We start from the raw sequence: 19,036 nt of genomic DNA on the forward strand, positions 1-19,036 counted from the left end.
TTATAATTTCAGAAAAAGCAAAATAAGAAAAAGGGTTTAAGGTTTCAACACAGTAATATTACTACTAAACCAGCTTGTATTATACCAGTTATTTTTAGAACAACAACCACGCATTTTTAAGCAAGGAAGCAATAATTTTATTGTTTCCAAAGTTAACAACTGTTGTAATTTCACTAATAAGCTGTAATTAGAAAAAAATCGAAAACTTAAATATTTATTTATTTTAACGTTTTACAGTCACTGTATTTAGGAAATTATTCTTAATCCCCCCCCTCCCTCAAAATTTTATTATTGCTTGATAATAATAGTAAATTATTTAAATAAAATATAAATAAAAAAAACACCTTTTGAAAGAAGCAAAGATTCTCGTAAAAACGAATGAAATAAGAATGGGTTTAAAAACATCTATACAGATTTTTATAATTATGCCTTACATTGTTATCATAAAAAGTCGTTGTAAATTTGGCCTTGTTGTCATCAAAATATTTTAGTAACACACACACACTGAGAAAAAGAAGAATTTTGATAATCGACGAAAATAATAAAAGAGAACAATGGGAACTAACCTTTTCGAATTCTGCTATATCCATTCCTCGGATGCCAAGCGTCAGTATGTGCATTGAATTTGCAAAGCCTTTTAGAGAGAAATTTCTTCTTAGTAGCAAATTCTTGTAACGAGATCCCAACATGCAAAAGAGAACGGATGGCTCTATCAATACAGTTTCTAATCTAAAGTACGATGACATCAGATCTGTGAATATTTTAAGTACAGGAAATATTGAAGATTTCTTGACCTAGAATGTTAAAGATATTTTATAATTGACAGAGAAAAGTTAAAAACAACTTGAATCGGTTAAAAAACAAATAAGAAAATAATGTTCCTTTTTTCCATTTTGGTTTGCAATTCATGCATTCATCAAAACATTGACCTCTTTGCAAGTCGAATTTAATTCATACCATTTATTACAGCCCCCATATGAGTTATATTTAATTTGCATCAAGCTTTCCTTGATACACATCTAAATGAAGAGTTCTTGTTAATTGAAGTATGGAGCCTCTTAATAGCACTAAAATAATCTAAGTTATAAGAAATTGATAGAATAAAAAAATATGCGAGTACTCTGAATCACTTTTAGTTAGTTACAATAAAAATCATGCTTCAGAAAAATAATGTTAAGTGAATAGATTATGGGTATCTACAGTTTCGAGTCTCGAATTTGAATCTTTTACGAATTTACTCTACATTAGAGAAATACCAGGGAAACTTCTGTGGAGGTTACTTGGTCGGAATGTAAAATAATTTTGTTTAAATGAGATTCTTATTTATTTCCCGGTTGGTATTCATCTGATTATTGAAAAGTAGACGGCTTGAATTTTTGATTGGCATAAATTTTGACTGACTTCATAAATTTGAACCGCCATTAGATGGAGTCAAAGTAGAAAATATTTCTCCAACTTTCGTTTCATAACAATGAGTGGGTGTTTCATCCATGACAATATGGTTAAATTATGCACTAAGTTGATATGTGGTGAAAGCAGGTCTCTCATACCAAAATTCAACCAAAAGTGTAACAATAAAAATTCCTTTTTAAATACCTATCATTGGAATTTTATTTTAGGAATTTGATTTATAAACCGCTTTAGAAAACAAGTTGTTAAATTAGTCGATGGCAATATAAGAATTTTTACTGCCTTTTTTGATGAGCAATGTATCTATATTGAAACATTCTTTTATTAGATTGCATCTAATTCACACACCGCATCCTGATTAAAGCAACGATTTTAATTATTATTTTTTTAACGTGTTCATATTTATAGTTCGGTGAAGTATCTATGCTTCCGATATGCGTAACACAAAAATTATTCTAAGCGCTACAATTAATGTAAACGGACTTACAGATAATAAGTTGCTATTTCTAGGATGCAAAAGGAGAGTAATTATTTATTGAGTGGTAGATGATCCCTAAGAGTTTTTAAAAAACTTTTCAGAGTTTTAAAACTATGAAGCTTCTAATTAATTAGAAATTAATCGCAATTTAGCATTCTTCCTCAATAATTTCGAAGCCTTTTTTTCGCAAAAACTATTTATAATTCCATTTTAAGTGGAAGTTTTTCAATGTTACAAACTTTATTTCTGTGTTACTTTTCTTTGTATCTAATAAAATTTTCATAATTTTACTATGCAATAAATTTTTATAAATTATTCGCTATTAGAAGGGAGGAACAGTGTGCTTGTTTGTCGAATCAGTGTTTGCCATATAATCCTTAATTAAAACATTAAATATATTTGACACGATAATTTACATGACTCACTAGTTTACTTTGATTTTAGTTTTATGGAAGAGTAGTGACGTGTCTTTAAGAGTATGCTCTTAGAAAACATAGTTGTATAATAAATTCTTACCTAAAGCAGTTCGTTTCTATGGCAACGAGGAAATTTTGAGCTAGTGTATTCCTTTTTCAAATTTTCCTGTATACGAAGTATATATATATATATATATATATATATATATATATATATATATATATATATATATATATATATATATATATATATATATATATATATATATATATATATATGTAACATTATTTTGGTTGAAGCAGAAGGCAGGTTTGAAGACATAGACGAGATGTTGTATTTTAAAATTAATTTTAATATCCATTTCGGGGAAACAATTTATTTACACGGTTAAAAAACAGAAGTAAGAAAAAAAGGAAGAAGGGCCGAAACAAATGATCACTAGTCTTAAAACATGGAATTGGGATTTCCGGCCACGCGCCAATTCAATACATGTGTTGAACTTGAGAAGGGCAACGGAAGTATCACTTTCACTCGATACGTAGTACTGATAGCCTATTATTTTTACAAAGGAATTAATTAAACCGAAAGTGGAATTAGAATAGGAAATAAGAGAAATTTTTCTTTGGGCTGAATGAAGATAAAGTTTTGGAAATTATTTTGGTTTAAATTAAGAGTTTAATATATATATATATATATATATATATATATATATATATACAAAACAAGTAAAAATCGACGATAAATTCAAAAAGAAATTCGTCGAAATTCGACGATTTTGATGATTTCTTCGTTTTATTTTTGGAGCTATACTTGTCAATCTATCATTGAATATGATAGCTCAAAATTGGTTTAAGCAAGATGAATAGATTTTTATACAAAATTAGTTGATTTCTGTCAAATTTCGGACGAAATCCAATCATAAAGGAAGTTTATCTGTCAATCTGTCTGAGCACAAGTAAATGTGATGATTATAATATGTAAAGAGCTGGATGGTTAAGATTTGGTTCACAGTGTTAACATCTACAGCGAAGATCCGGATCAAATCTTGAAGTAAATCCATCAATGTATTGATCGTCTTATACATACTTATACATCTTATACATTCGCAAAAGCAAAGACTTATATAAATGATATTTTAAATTTTACTAAATTTGTAATTCCAAGTCAAATATTGATATCATTCGGTTGACGAAAAGAGGTCAAAGAAGTCGTCAAAAGGCAAGTCGTCTTCAAGATACTACGCAGCACAAAAGGCTAATGTACAAGATTCTTAAAAAAAAAATCCAAGCACTCTTTCTTTCTTTCGCCACAGAATATCCTCGAACTTGGAATCTCTAGGATTCCCTGTTGGTTGAAAGGGTATACGTGGGAGTATTTATTAAGATAAAAGAAATACACATAAAAAGACAAAAAAAAAAATCAAAATACACCAAAAAAGACATAAATATCAATATACACATAAAAAGACAAAAAATATCATCAATACACATAAAAAGTAACTATATACAATATTATAATTATGAGGGAGGTGTTCGGTGGGGAGTATGAGTAGATGAAATCTATTGAAGGTAATATATTCTGGAGAAGAGCTTGGCTGAGAAATAAAACGAAAATTTATACTGGGCTTGGGTCTGGAGAAATCAATTCCTCGTTCTCTTGTAGGAACCGCACGAGATTTCTAATTTTAACCTTGGACATCTTGTTTCTCATAACGTTGGTCCACCAGATATTTTCTAGGTCGTGGATGGGTTTTTTGAGATGAAAAGATGTGGTGAGAGGGCAACTAGTGGCATAATGAAGGGGATCGCCTACTTCGCCGCAGCCACATTGATCAGATCCTTTAATATGGAATCTCTTGAAATATGAAGGGAAAGGGTCATGGCCAGTTGCAAAGATAATGTCAAGCCTATTCCAAGATGATGGGTTAAAGGACACTTTCTAGATGATTTGATGGATGTTTCTGCCAGTTGAGCCATTGTCCCATTCTTCTTGCCATCGCTGTAGGCTCAATTCATTTACAATACTTTTCAGATGGCTTCTAGGAGCTGGGTATTGAACGGGCGTACCTGCAGAAATGGCCTGTTTGGCTAGGGAATCTGCAACCTCGTTCCGTTTGAAGGTTCACATTTTTTTCTGTGATAGGAGAGGGGGAAATCACTTTTAATAGGGAATATTCGAAGGACCACTTCTAATTTTTTGATGTTTTTGTAAATTTATATACTTTAATATTTTAATGTTTTCATTTACTGTGTTTTCATAGTGTTGAGACGATATTAAGTGTATTTTTTTGTGGGAACATTTTTATTGCTATCATTTTTGAAAACAATATGAAGATAGAAGAATTATTGTTTCACTACAATATTTCAGATTGCTCTTTCTTCCATTTTTATAATTTGGAGTCAAATATTATATAAGACTGCAATTTCTTACCTTAAATGCTGATTTCAGTGTTTGATTCGTGATTTCCGGAAACAAATTTCCCACTGAAGAATTTGCCCCACTAAGTAGGATGTCTGACGTAAGTGTGGAAAATATGCATTTGTCAAAATATTCGTCCAAGACATCTTGGCTGAATGATGGAGTAGATCTCGGTAAATACTGTAGATCGTCTTCATAATCCTGAAAAACAAAAGTTTAAGATTGTGCAAGCATATAAATTTCTGAGATTCTCTTATATATATATATATATATACAGCTTAAATCAATAAATTTTTACGTATTCATCTATCTAAAAAGAGAATTTTATTAAAAGAAAAATGTATTTACAAGCTGCATCGCAGATTTCATATCTTCTCTGATTTTTCCTATGCATAGTGAAATTTTATATAGAGTGCTCTATAATTAGACAGAAAAATCCAGAAAAACTCTGAGATTTGTTAGAGGAATCAAAATTGAAATGGAGCTTGGGTTCAGAGGGTAAAAATCGTGATAAATACATGTAGGTTCAATGCTATGCTAAATCCATAAAGAACAAAAATAACAAATATACTTATTAGATCAGTTATTGCAAGAGTTGGAAATGGTGGCTGCTGACATCATTGTACGTTCTACAACGACGTAAAAACTATTTCTAAATAGGTTCGAAGATACTATTTGTGCCTTTGTTATCTGCCGCATCGGCAACAATTTGGGCTAAAAGATCCTACGTTGTGTCCTCAAGTGTAGCATAAAGCAGTGATTTAAGGTGGCCCTCTGTTGCAAGTCACACGAAATAAGATTCGGTGAACGTGGTGACCAAGCAATGGTTCTTACAAGTCTAGTCCTTATTCTTGGTTATGTAAGCGAGATGATTATGCGTCTCGCGGGAACAACAGGCAAGGAACGGGGTTTATCATGCATGAACTCCATACCTTATTGCAAATATTGCACTGCTGGCACACTTTATAAAATTTCCGAGAGAACGTATCGGAGAAAAACAAAGTACGTTGAACCATTCATTCGTTCGGCAACAAATATGGCCTCAAGAGGTAATCACAATGGATTCCTAACCATGCACTATTCCAACTCATGTAAATCACTGAAGAAATTTCCACAATATATTGGTGACAGAATTATTCATCGTTCAAATATGTGCACAGTGCGTGCTAATAGGGACATCTGGCTTCAGAATTCGCATGCGTTTTTCGCGATTTTCACCCTTTCAATAATGGTTTGTTCCATTGCAATTGTTGTTCCTCTTGATCCAGTAATAATCCTCTGAGTTTGCCAGTTCAATTATTGATACTTCTGTATTATTTCTAGCAGAGCACATACGGTGTTGCTTGTATGCTATGAAAAGCAGCGAAATCTAAATCACAATAATATAAAATAAAGTTATGAAGAATAAAATAATAATTTTTCATTCCTATATTTCTTCTTGATATTGATATTGCCTGGTGACTATAGATGATAAATATTGAAATAAATAAATAAATGAAAATTTGCTAAAAAAAGAGAGAGAAAGGCAACAAAATTGAATTTTTGCTGCAAGCGATACTATTAGAATTTGAATTATATAAATGAATCATCATTATTCTTGATTTCTCAATTTGGTTTCCCTTCATATCAGAGAAAGAGTAAAATTTTTTTTTCAGATCAGCTAAGAAAATATTTGAGCTCATTAGAAAGAAATTAATTTAAAATCAATGAAAATATATTTTGATTGTTTTTGTTTTGAATTGGATATAAATGTTGGTATAATGATCTCAAATAATTTGGAAATAATAAAAAAATTGTAATATGAAAGTAGAAATTTTAAGTTTATTCTTAAACTTTCTCGGAAAAAGTTACTACCGCCCCTCATTTAAAAAAAAAATCTTGGCTTATAAGCAAACAAATTGTTTCCTCTCGAAATAGTGAAGTGATTTTTTTTAAATAATCATTCGAAACAATATTGCGAGAAAACACAGGCAAAAAATCATCGGAAACAGAAAATATTAAATAATTTGTTTACATGAAATTCTTGCTTCAAAGGGGCATTGGGCCACCATTATAACTATCTGTATGCGAAATTAGGCTCAATATTATACAACGATTGGTACGATATTATACAACAGAGAAAATACACATGCACGGTTATAAACATATATTTTTTTATAAATGTAATAGTTTGTTACAGTGTCATCATGTAATATCTAGATAATTGTGGAAAGAATCATCATCATTACGAGTGTAACAAGCAGTTTGCAATCAAACACAGTAGTACTAATTTTGAAATAAAAAAGATCGTTATTTAGTAATAAATAGCGAAAAACTTTACTTTGGATTGCATTGCATCTGTCTGTCAACGACTTTCCTTTCAAAGTACCAGATATTAAGAGATCAAAAATAAAAGATTGAAATAATGAATTTAGGTTGAAAGCAATTTATTACTTAGCAATTTATTACTTTATTCATAGGATTGACATTTTACTTGCATCAACAGATTGTACTGTCGTCAATTAACTAAATTTGGTACCAAAAATTAATCTTTTAAAAACTGTGTGCCGACTAATTAAGAACCAGCAAACTTTATGCAGGTTTTTAAATTTTTGATATTTTACATGATAACGTCATGCATGAATTATTATTTTGATAAACAAAGTTCTACAAAAAATGATTCCGAAATAAAAAATGCCTACCATAAAAGTTGGAACAAGAATGAAAAAACTTGGCTGTATCATTTCATATCAAAAATTAATACGCATTTACCATTAGGCTTTCATGTTTCTCTATATTTGATCCAATTCTCTATATCTGAATAGATATTTGACCTTAATTTATAAATGTTGATAAATTTAGTTTCTGTCAAAGTATCGATTATTTGTATATCACATGTTACCACTTGGCACGTCTCGATTTGGAAATGACGCCAACAGAGAAACTGGTAGGAAACAAAATCAGCTGTATCGATTTAGTTTGCAGTATTCAATAAGATTTTGCAAATATTCTTTAGATCTCAACCTAACGATGTATATAAAATCTTAAATAACATTTTGTAGGGACATTTAATTATTTTTAATCCATATCAGAATGTAACGAACTCCCAAGATACTTATTTTTTCCAAATTATGTTTGTCTTTAAAATAATTACTCACATATTTAGATATCAGAGTCTTTATAATTCGATGTACAAAACAAACTACCGAGGGTATTAAATAGCTTTTGAACACTGTAACTTTGAAATTTTTTCTGTGCTATTATAAAGTAAATTATAAAACTAATCTAAAGCAAAACATTTTCCTTTATTTAAATTTCCTTTATTTTCCTCCTATTTTTCCTTTATCACAATCTATACAAAAAAGGTAAGGTAAAAATAATGTCGTTTTTCAGTACAGCGTGGATATATGCAAAGAAAATAACTAAAGTACCGCCTAAATAAAATGACATTCAAATGATATATCAATGGGTTAAATGTACATGAAATACAAATTGAATGAGATTTAAAATTTTGTCTGAAGTAGGATAATATTTAGGATTGATTCGCCAATTTTTAAATCTCTAATTATAAAAGGATGATTTTGTGCGCTCTACAGTACTAGAGCAATCAAATTCGTCACAGATATATTTTGAAAGGTTAGAATGTGAGCCACTAAGTAATCGTTTTTGAAATTGAAATTCGATTAATTAAAAACCAAAAGAAGTTTTGACATTTTGCTGTTATAGCCACCGAAAATATTACAAGACAAATTTGATTTTTACGACACTTAAAAATTAAAAAAAGAATATTATTTTAATGTGACGAATTTAGTGCAATTTTTTCCTCAATTTTAATATAATTTGAAATTACTTTTTTGCATGTTTTAACAATAGAATTATCTATTTGACACACTTCGGAATATAAATCAGTGAATGATTACATTTTTGACAGATTTTCTCCAAAATTTAATATACATCTATAATACTGATAATAAATCTATATATCGAATTTACTTTACGTAGTTTTAGTTTTGTATTTAACCGAATTCATGTATATATGGAAAGACAGACAGACATTTGGTCAACATGCCTCATTCACATTTTGATAGAAATATACAAATTTGTATTAAAGCTGTACTAGACATAGACTTAGACCTAATTTCAAAAATATTTTTTTCGGCGTCAGCGCGATCTAAAATATGGAAATTAATCAAAATCTGGAGATCGAATTTTTTTTAATGATTCAAATATCTTCCATTCGTATAATGCGTATACAAGAAAGATTAAAATAGCTGCCATATTTGGTAGCTTTAAATCTAACAGTCTATACTGTCAAGAATTTTAAAAGATATTTAATCATGCATATTGAAATAGTAAGGCAACCAAAAATTTTATCATGTTTAAAAAAAGTTTTCAGTTTTTAGAGTCTGAAGATGCTCATAAACTATGCGAGGAGAAAAAAATTTAAACTGTAAAGCATTGAATGTTTGAAATTGAAATAGTAAATGTCAGATGAGGTTGTAGGAGGAAATACTGGAGTGAAATATTTTTTTCCTACGCTTTTTGACAGTTTAGAAAATAACCGCAGAGCTATGTATTCGAACTGTCGATATCAGAACTTCAAGATCGTGATCTGATATATTTGACAGACGCAAACAACATTTTTTCCTTCTTTATTTATTTCACTTCAATATTTATACTGAAACTTCATGATTAAAGTTGAGAAAGTCTGAAAGAATAATTTAAAACTTGATTCAAGAAATTTTGATAAGTTTAATGCAAGAACATAAAACATTCATAGAATACATTAGTATGTGAATACATTTTTTTAAAAGTAACTGGTAACTATTTATCAGAAAAATGAATTTGCATAACTATGAACCTTTTGTGAAAAGTCAAGCTTATTTCAAAGAAGAAGAAGAAAAAAGAAATCGTTTCAAATAGAAACTCGTAACAGATAAAATTTCCATCTTCTTTTTCTCATGATGAAAATATTTGACTTTGATGAATGAAATATTGACTTTCTTTTTTTATCCAAACATAGGGATAAATTACCATTAAAACGATACACAAGCATTTTTATTCATTGCAAACTATAATGCAGCAATGCATTAAATCAAATATTTGGAAACATGAATGGGCCATGGTGGCCTGGTGGTAAGGTATCAATTACCGAGCTGTAGGGTTTCGGGTTCGTGACCCGATTCCACGGAAGAACCGTTTGCTGCACGGCAAAACCGTCAGGGTCAAACGTCCTCTCGCTGGTGTGGTGTAGAGAAGGGGGTGCCAGCTCAGGCGTCGTCCTCGTCAACTGACCGCGGTTGAAAATTACAAGGTCCGTCCCAAAATAGCCCTAGTGTTGCTTTATAGCGGAACGTTAATATAATTAAACTACATTTGAAAACAGGAATGCAAGTTTAAGTGTATAATGCTATAATAATGTTAATAAAATTTTATAATATAGTGGCAAAACTTATGTTACTGAATTATTTATATTTTAATCGACTCAAGATCTTTCTTTTTATAATGACTATCATATGTATGGTTCCACTATTGTCGCGAACCTTTTAACGCTTTTATTAATAAGTCGGTAATGAACCAATTGTATTAGTTTTATACCGTCTTTGGGGTCATTTTCTGTTTTAAATGGACGGTGCAGGATGAAAAGAGTTTTTTCTAAGGGTGTCCTCGATTTTTATTCTAAATTCCCCATATGAAAAAGAAGTTGACCTAAAAATGGTCCATTTGTATTGAAAGTGCACAGTCGGGTTGGGCCAGGTTAGTTGTGAGAGGTTAAAATATTGAACGAATTGTCATTGTCATGTGTAAACTTTCCAACTGTCCCAATCTTTCACAAAACAATTGGTAGCTACCATTCTCCCGCCCTTTCCCTTTTTCCCCCCTTTTTTCTGGAGTAATCAAAATAATAGAGGTTTAAGTTTTATGCTTAAAAATCAATTAAAAAATTTTATTACTATAAAAAAGCACCGAGAAATAAAACTTTCGAAACAAAAGTTCAACATATTTTGTTGCTAATATGGATTCCTGGTTTTTGTAAAACTTGATTTACCCCAAGCTACATTTATATTTTAACCTACAATAAAATTCTTTTGAAACTATCTATTAAAGTATCTCATGGAATTCCACGAAGTGCTTGAAATACAATATTTACATAGCCCGAAGCAGACAGCTTAAAACCTTACAACTTATTTCCGAACCATTTTGTCAATTTATAAATTTTCCGAACTCTGTCAAACCATAAAAGAATGTCAGACGAGAAAAAAGAAATGGCCAAATTGCATGAGGAAAAAATATAATATATTGTTGCAATTTCAAATGGAAGAAAAATGAAGTTTCAGGTGCTTCAGATATTCGTTGTTCCATTTCTACTAAAGATCAAATATTGGTATGCTCGATACGTTTCTGGAATTTTTATTTCCAGCTAAAGAAATATATGAAAGACTGAAGCAAATTTCATTTTGAATGATAAAATTATCTTCGGAATATAAACTTTTTTAAATACGAAAATGTCAACTGGTTCTTTTGAAGAATTGAATGAAATTAAGTCATTATTTTTAGTAAGTAGGAAAAAAGAATCGAATTAAAAAAAAATGAGATGGAAGTGAATCATACAACACTACATAAACCTTTCTTTTTTTAATAAAATTATTTTTATTTAAAGAATCTAGATAATAATGAACTTATTTTCCATTTTAAGAGCACATGATTTAATTGAACAAAACATCTTATTCCGAGGCCTTGAATTATAGCTAATAATGCCGAGATGAAATATTTGTCATAATCCTATACATTATCTTATATCTCTCCATTGAAGCTACTGAAGAGAGCCGTAAAGTTTATGTCACAGCATCTTGCGACTCATGTCAGGAAGCTAGACAATTACTTTACAAAAATATTTGTAATATCTCCTAATATCGTATCCTCGATAAGAGATCATATTTTGTATCTTCTTATCGAAGAATAATGTCACATTGGCAGAGAACCAGGTTGGTTGGTTCTGGGTTTTAGTGGCGCAAGAGCCATCTACTGGCTAAACTTCGCCAAACATATGGCAGAGAAACAGGAGAAAACAGTTTATGTCACAGCATCCTGCAACCTCCTATCAGAAAGGAAGACCTTTAAGGTGCAAAAATATATGAAGCCAAGAGGCTGGGTTAGGCTGTAAGGAGGAAAAGGAAATATTTCTTAATCAATGTTTCTAAAGAATGTTTGAATTGTAGCAGTTACACAGGGAGCGATGGGTACATGGAATTGGAGGCAGAATCTTTTAAATATGGTCACAGCACACCATGAAATGTCTGTACCCCCAAATAAAATATCTACACCATGAAATATCTACATTTACATCTATTTAACAATTATAAATATCAACATGATTACAGATGGCTGTCTGCAGATGGATTATCTGTAGATGGTTTGAACTAACTGGAACATATGCTTACTTTAACAATTATTGAACAGTTAAAGTATAAAGTGGAACTTATTTTCTGAATAACCGATTTAATGATCAGCTTTTCGATTTAGAAAATTTATTTTATTTGAAGAAGAATCAAATTTCTTAAACTGAAAAGATGTTGCAATTTCATTTCTTTTGAAACTCAACTCATTAACGAATTAATTCTGTAGGTCATAAAGAAGTTTCGAATTTCACTTGCGATATTAAAGCCTGAAGCATTTTCGCTAATTTGTTACATGCAAACGAAGCTTCTTTAAAGAGAAAAATATAAATTAATGGTGATATTTCATTAGTTTAATTACATTAACACTCCGATTTAAAGCTATTTTGGGGCAGATCTTGTAATTATGAATAGAGGTCAGATGACGATAATAAAATTTATTCAATATTGCTTTCTTGGCTATTTACATACATTTTTACAAATGTAATATATATGTATGCATATTTATTACAAATGTAATAAATATACATACAATTTTTAAATATATACATGAAATAAAATCTGGTTAATGAGAAAAGAACAATCATCTTTGAATCACAGCTTTATTCTTTTTCATTATGAAGTTAAAGGTTTATATTTATCAACAATTAAGAGTTTTTGTTTAAACCTGACAAGAAACCACAGAAATATCTTCTCAGAACCGATAGTAAACACGAAAGATAACGTGATCTAGTTTTCAAACATATGTTCGAGCAGAAAATTTTATCAAAGTGCAACTAAACTATCTTTTATTTCAGGCACATGATTTTCGCCTAATATCGCAATTTAATTCCAGATACTTGAAGTTATTTAAGTTAGAACTGAAGAAATATCAGAAAGTTTGAACATCGTGTAAAATGAAGTTTGAATTCCAGTGATTAGGAAATAATTTTAAGAATTTGGATAAATTGAATTTATGACATATATTATGTTTAGATCTAAAAGTTTATGATATAAAAATAATAATTTAAAAGTTTAAAGATAATATTGAGGATATATTTTAAAGAGCAACAAGGATTGCAGAATGTTATTAATTATATATTATTACTGTATTGTAATTGGTGCATTTTTTATTCAGTGTCCTTTTTTATTTCAAAATATAATCTACTTACTACATATTTACAAAAGCGATTAGTGGAATTATTCATGCATGATAAAAATTCAGCCCAATTTCATTTTTATCCCGCTTTTTTTAAAAATTAGTTTCTAAGCAATTGTATAATTTGAATTAAATATCAGGAAAAGTTTTTTGCCCTTCAAAAGTTCGATTAATTTTGTGTTCAAAAATATTGTGATCGCAAAATATGAACCCATTAATAAAGGTCACTGTTGAAAAATTAAAAATTTATTTTTTAAGATACACTGAACGAAACTTGAAAGCCTGCATGAATATTGAGAAAAAACTAACTGAATTTTTCATGAACATTATAGACAATTTACAAATGCTTGTTTAAACTCTAGCTTGCTTTTTCAATATTTTATCAAAGAAATCATAAACAAATTCGAAGGATAGATATATTAAAGCATGAGTATGTACCAAATTTCATTAGTTATTAGTTGGACAATAGGTACTAACAAAGACAAACCTTTTCAGAATGAATTAATTTTTTTTTTTGGGGGGGGGGGTTCTTTTTGATTCAGGTAGGATTGGATGAGATTAAGTGATACTACTTATAGTTTGCATGAATTTCTGCTTCAAACTGATCATTTTTTACTTTTAACTATTTGAGGGTATTTTAATAAGTAGGCGGAGTTACACAATGACGTAACATTCGACGTTCTCAGAATAAACTCGAACACAATTGTTCTCAACATAAAATGTTCTATGATTTTCAAATAAAGACTTGACATAAAATTATGAACACACTTCCGCCCATATTTATATTTAGAAAGACTCCATAGAAAGAATGATACATAATCATAGATTTTTAAATATATTTAAAAAGAAATACACAAAGAAAATATTTTAATTCCTCGAAGCAATTTTTGAAATCTTGTTACAATTCTTAAGTATAGATTAAATGTCTGATGTCCATGGGGTATTATTAGACGAAACATTCCTATAAATAGCATCGAACAACTTCGCTTCTATTTGGAGCATTAACTGCGATTAATGTAAACTCTTTGGGAATGAAATTCTATATTGTTAACAGGACATAAGTGCTCATTTCAAATTAATAAAGATAATGCGGGATTCTTTGTAAAATACAAGAAAAAATATTACTGAGATAAAAAAAAATATTAAAATTTAACCTTATGATTCCAAACGAAACTTTCAAGACAATTCTTGCAATACTGTTGTAATTCTTAAGAAAAGATTAAGTGTTTATGACAAAATATCCATGAAATATTATTAGAAGATCTCGTAATGTAAATCTTTCTGAAAAGAAATTTTTTGTGTAAGAATGTAAATCTTTCAGGAAGGAATTCTAAGTATGTAAAATTCTGTACGTAAGAATGTAAATCTTTCAGGAAGGAATTCTATGTATGTAAAATTCTGTACGTAAGAATGTAAATCTTTCAGGAAGGAATTCTATGTATGTAAAATTCTGTACTTAAGAATGTAAATCTTTCAGGAAGGAATTCTATGTATGTAAAATTCTGTACGTAAGAATGTAAATCTTTCAGGAAAGAAATTCTATGTGTGAGAATGTAAATCTTTCGAGAAATGTGTATAAGAATGTAAATCTTTCAGAAAAGGAATTCTATGTATGTAAAATTCTGTATGTAAGAATGTAAATCTTTCGAGAAATGTGTATAAGAATGTAAATCTTTCAGAAAAGGAATTCTATGTATGTAAAATTCTGTATGTAAGAATGTAAATCTTTCAGGAAAGAAATTCTGTGTTTGAGAATGTAAATCTTTCAGGAAAGAAATTTTGTGTGTAAGAATATAAATATTTAAAGAAAGAAATTATGGGTGTGAGAATGTAAATCTGTCAGGAAAGAAATTCTGTGTTTGAGAATGTAAATCTTTCAGGAAAGAAATTCTGTGTCTGAGAATGTAAATCTTTCAGGAAAGAAATTTTGTGTGTAAGAATATAAATATTTAAAGAAAGAAATTATGTGTGTGAGAATGTAAATCTGTCAGGAAAGAAATTCTGTGTCTGAGAATGTAAATCTTTCAGGAAAGAAATTCTGTGTCTAAGAATGTAAATTTTTCAGGAATGAAATTCTATATTGTTATCAGGAAATAAATTCTCATGCCAAATGAATAAAGATGATGCGCGGATTCCTTGTAAATTGTAAGAAAAGAATATTATTGAGATTAAAGAAATATTAAAACTTAATATTATAAATAAAACAAGGTGTTTGAAATAATTCTTGAATTCTTGTTGTAATTTTAACTTAAATTAAGAATTTATGATTGTATTATATCATTAGAAACATCGTTCTTCTTCAGACCATGGAATAATTTCGCTTCAATTTGGAGCACTGAACGGCAATCATCGTAAAACTTTCTTTCAGGAAAGAGATTCTGTGCTGCGAGGCAAGACATAAGGGCCCGTGCCAAATGAAAAGGGACGATGAACGAAGATCTATAACCATTGTCTAAATGGTCGAACATCTTGAATGAAGCACGTGGCGTCGTAACTAGAGAAGAGGCCCGCATCTATTGATTCCTTTTCTTCCTTGGCAATCTTCTGTTCTTTTCTTTATTCTCTTTGCAAATGAATCCGCACTGAAAATAAAATCTAGCTTTCTTAGAAATTGGTTTTGGGAAGTATTTTTCTTTATTTTATTCTTATTAAATGCATTTATTTAACTTGATTTGTTTTGTATTTGTAATGTTGAATATTTGTAATGAATTTTTTCACTCGATGACTGATTTACTAAAATTTTTTATAGTTATGTGTTCTTGAATGATTATGTATAATATTATTATTTTTAGAATTTAGTTATTAGTTAATCGAATAAAGTGATGAAATTTTAATGCCATACATATGGCGCAATCTGGAAGTGAATTTGAGAAAAATCGCTTTCAAAATTATTTCTAATTTGGAATTATAAATTAAAGACTAAAAAGTTAAAAAAAATAATAGAATAATAAACTTGCGCTAATAAGATTTATAAGCTCCTTTTATAGCGAATGTCGTAGCCCATCAACACAAATTAACAGTTTTTTTTTTGTTCTGTGCAAGTAGACCAAAAAATGACAAATATGTGAAAAATTTATAAATATTATAAAAATTTTACTAACTATTCCTTTGACTTTCAGGAACTGAGAATGTTTCCGCCTCTAAAGGGATAGCTACTCTCCTTACTGCCGTGTTGAAAATTCGACAGCATTGGATTTCCTTAAATATAGATAATTAATTATTATATATATTCGATTAAAACTTAAATTTGGCATAGATTTCATGTAATAATATATTTTAAATAAAATTGTAGTAAAATGAGAATTTTTTTACAAAACTTTTATTTATTTAAGTGCCTAGAATGAAGATTTAATTGAACTGTGAAATTTAACATTATTTATATTTCTTTACATTCTTAAATATTATATATTTGAAATATCAACTGTTTTATATTTTGTCTTACCATTGATACTCTTAACAGCCTAAACGAATTAGCCTTTTTTTTTAATATTGTGCACTTTATTTTGATAAATAAAACACGAATTTTTAATCTAATCTTTCTAAATACCAAGAAGTGCAGAATTTTCTTTAATTTTAAACTTTGGGACATAATTTTTAAAACTTAAGAATTCATAAGTATTATGTGAAAAAAATGAATATATTATACACCTCAATGTAATTTTTAATTTTTCTTTCAAGTAATTTTATTTAAATTACTTATTATTTAATTAATTTATTTTTTAATTAATTTAATTTTTTGTTAACTAATTTAATTTGTTAATTAATTTAATATTTTTAACTAATTTAATTTTTAATTTAATTTAATTTTTTAATTACTTTAATTTTTTTAAAAACTAATTTTATTGTTATTGTTCTGAATATATTCCGCCTATGCATATTGTTTCGATATAAGGACAGCTTTGATCTCGGCATTTCCTTCAGGTACTAATATAGCGCATATAATATACATTCGGATATAATAATCTTTCACATAATTTATTTCATTATTTTATTGTATTTGTTTCGCTTATTATTGAATCTACTGTTAATTAGATATATTCTTTTGGCAGTTTCTAAAGCTTTAGTTGCGTATATGTTTGTCAACGATTTGTACACTCAATTCCATTTCCAAGCAGAAAAATTAAAACTACGTCCGTACCGTAGTTTTAATTGTTCCGTATCCGTCCTATGTTTACAATTGGTGGATTGCGTAATGGAAATGTCGATGAGTTTAAATAGGAAAAAGCAGCTTTCACTTGATCTGGTAATTTCTTAAAACAATCACATTTCATCTCAATTAAGTTTTCTTTCTCCTTAGTGCTGTACAATGTAATGATGAGACTCTCTTTCCCTCGTTCGATGTCATTATAAATTATCTACAAATTTCTCCTTCCAGTAGAAGCTTTAAAGTGTGTCACAAAAATTAATTACATGGAGGAAAAAATAAAATTTTGGCAATTTCTCAGTATATTATGCAGACCTTCAGAGATATAAAAACTAATACTGACGGATATTCTTTTGTGTACGATAATATCAATGTCATCCGGAATAAAAGCAGAAGCTAAAATAGAAAGATCAATATCTTTGCCAACGAAAACATGCTTTTTATTCTTCTCAGATGTTTCTGTGGCAATATGAACAATGTACACTTTATTATTTTCTGTTACTGCATAATTGTGATAACTAAGTAGTTAGCAGGTTGTAAAATGAAACGCTCTTTTTCGGCATAATTGCTTGAAAATTTTCTGTCAGCATATTAGAACAAAAGAAAGGAAATTTTTTTCTGTTGAAGTACACTTCATTGGGCTTCTTTCCAAATTTACAGTTTAAGTGTTGCATAATTCATTCATAAAGAACAACTGCTACTTCATTACTGTAGAGATTCTTGATGTAAGTTGTTTACAAGTGTTGTTAACGATGGCCCTTTGCTTTGGTTATACTCCTTCATCTTGTGTACAGCCGATCGCCCTACCACCACTGAAAGAAGCAGTACCGACATGATTTGTTGCGGTCGACAAATATCTTTATCATAAAACATAATGTTGTAAAGTGCTCTTAGGCAGTTCTTCCATATATGTGCTTTGAAAGCACGCGTAAGTTTAATTCTTCAAGCTATGAAATTTTCTACAACTCAGAAATTTCACTATCCTTCTATAAAATGCCTATCGAGCCAAAGTAAAAAGTTGTAGAATCCGACAATCGATCAGTCTTCCACTCGAATCTTGGCATCCGAAAATATTTTATTATTCGCCGCTGCGCAAACTGCGTTGCACTGTTAGGTGCTAGAATGGCCAAAATCAAGGTTATAATCTCGATTAACATAACAAATAAGTATGTCAAATACTATATTTCAGACATCCATTCTCAAATACATTTGATTTTTACAATAAAAAGATTCATTCATGTATGTTGAATTTCAGTATTCAGTAGGATCAGCGTCTTAATATTTATCTCCTTAAATTTGTCAAAACAACGATTTTTGCAAAAAGTGTATGTAGATATGTTCATGTCTCTTACACGAGATTTTGACTAGTTTAACTTCTTAACTATTTTGTTTTCTTAACTTGCTAATAAAATGACACATTATCGATTTAATTAAGAGTCATAGAACGCTTGAAATGCTTGTGGGTTACATGTAATTTTGTAATGAACACTTATGTCCATAAATTAAGCATAATGCAAGTTCAGGAAAAGAAAGAGTCAGAAGCAAGACAAATGTGACTTATTTGTAAAGCCTATCTATTAAACAAAAGGTAAAGAGCAAAAAAGATGCCATATGTTTGATATCATTAATAAAAATTGCGATTTTTTGCTCTATGG

The 19,036-nt window shown here is 29.3% G+C and overlaps 1 protein-coding gene across 1 annotated transcript in view; it reads right to left on the reverse strand.

Annotated features, from left to right (window-relative positions):
• LOC129980538 (ribitol-5-phosphate transferase FKTN-like) overlaps positions 1-19,036 on the reverse strand; it is a 60,711-nt gene that overhangs the window by 19,148 nt on the left and 22,527 nt on the right. The window contains exons 2-3 of the mRNA XM_056090883.1: positions 4,736-4,924; positions 567-794 (exon numbers count right to left, since the gene is read on the reverse strand). Of these exons, the coding sequence (XP_055946858.1) occupies positions 567-794; positions 4,736-4,924 (417 nt within the window). The remainder of the gene's footprint in view (positions 1-566; positions 795-4,735; positions 4,925-19,036) is intronic.

This window comes from Argiope bruennichi, chromosome 1, assembly GCF_947563725.1.
Source record: "Argiope bruennichi chromosome 1, qqArgBrue1.1, whole genome shotgun sequence".
Lineage (NCBI taxonomy): Eukaryota > Metazoa > Arthropoda > Arachnida > Araneae > Araneidae > Argiope > Argiope bruennichi.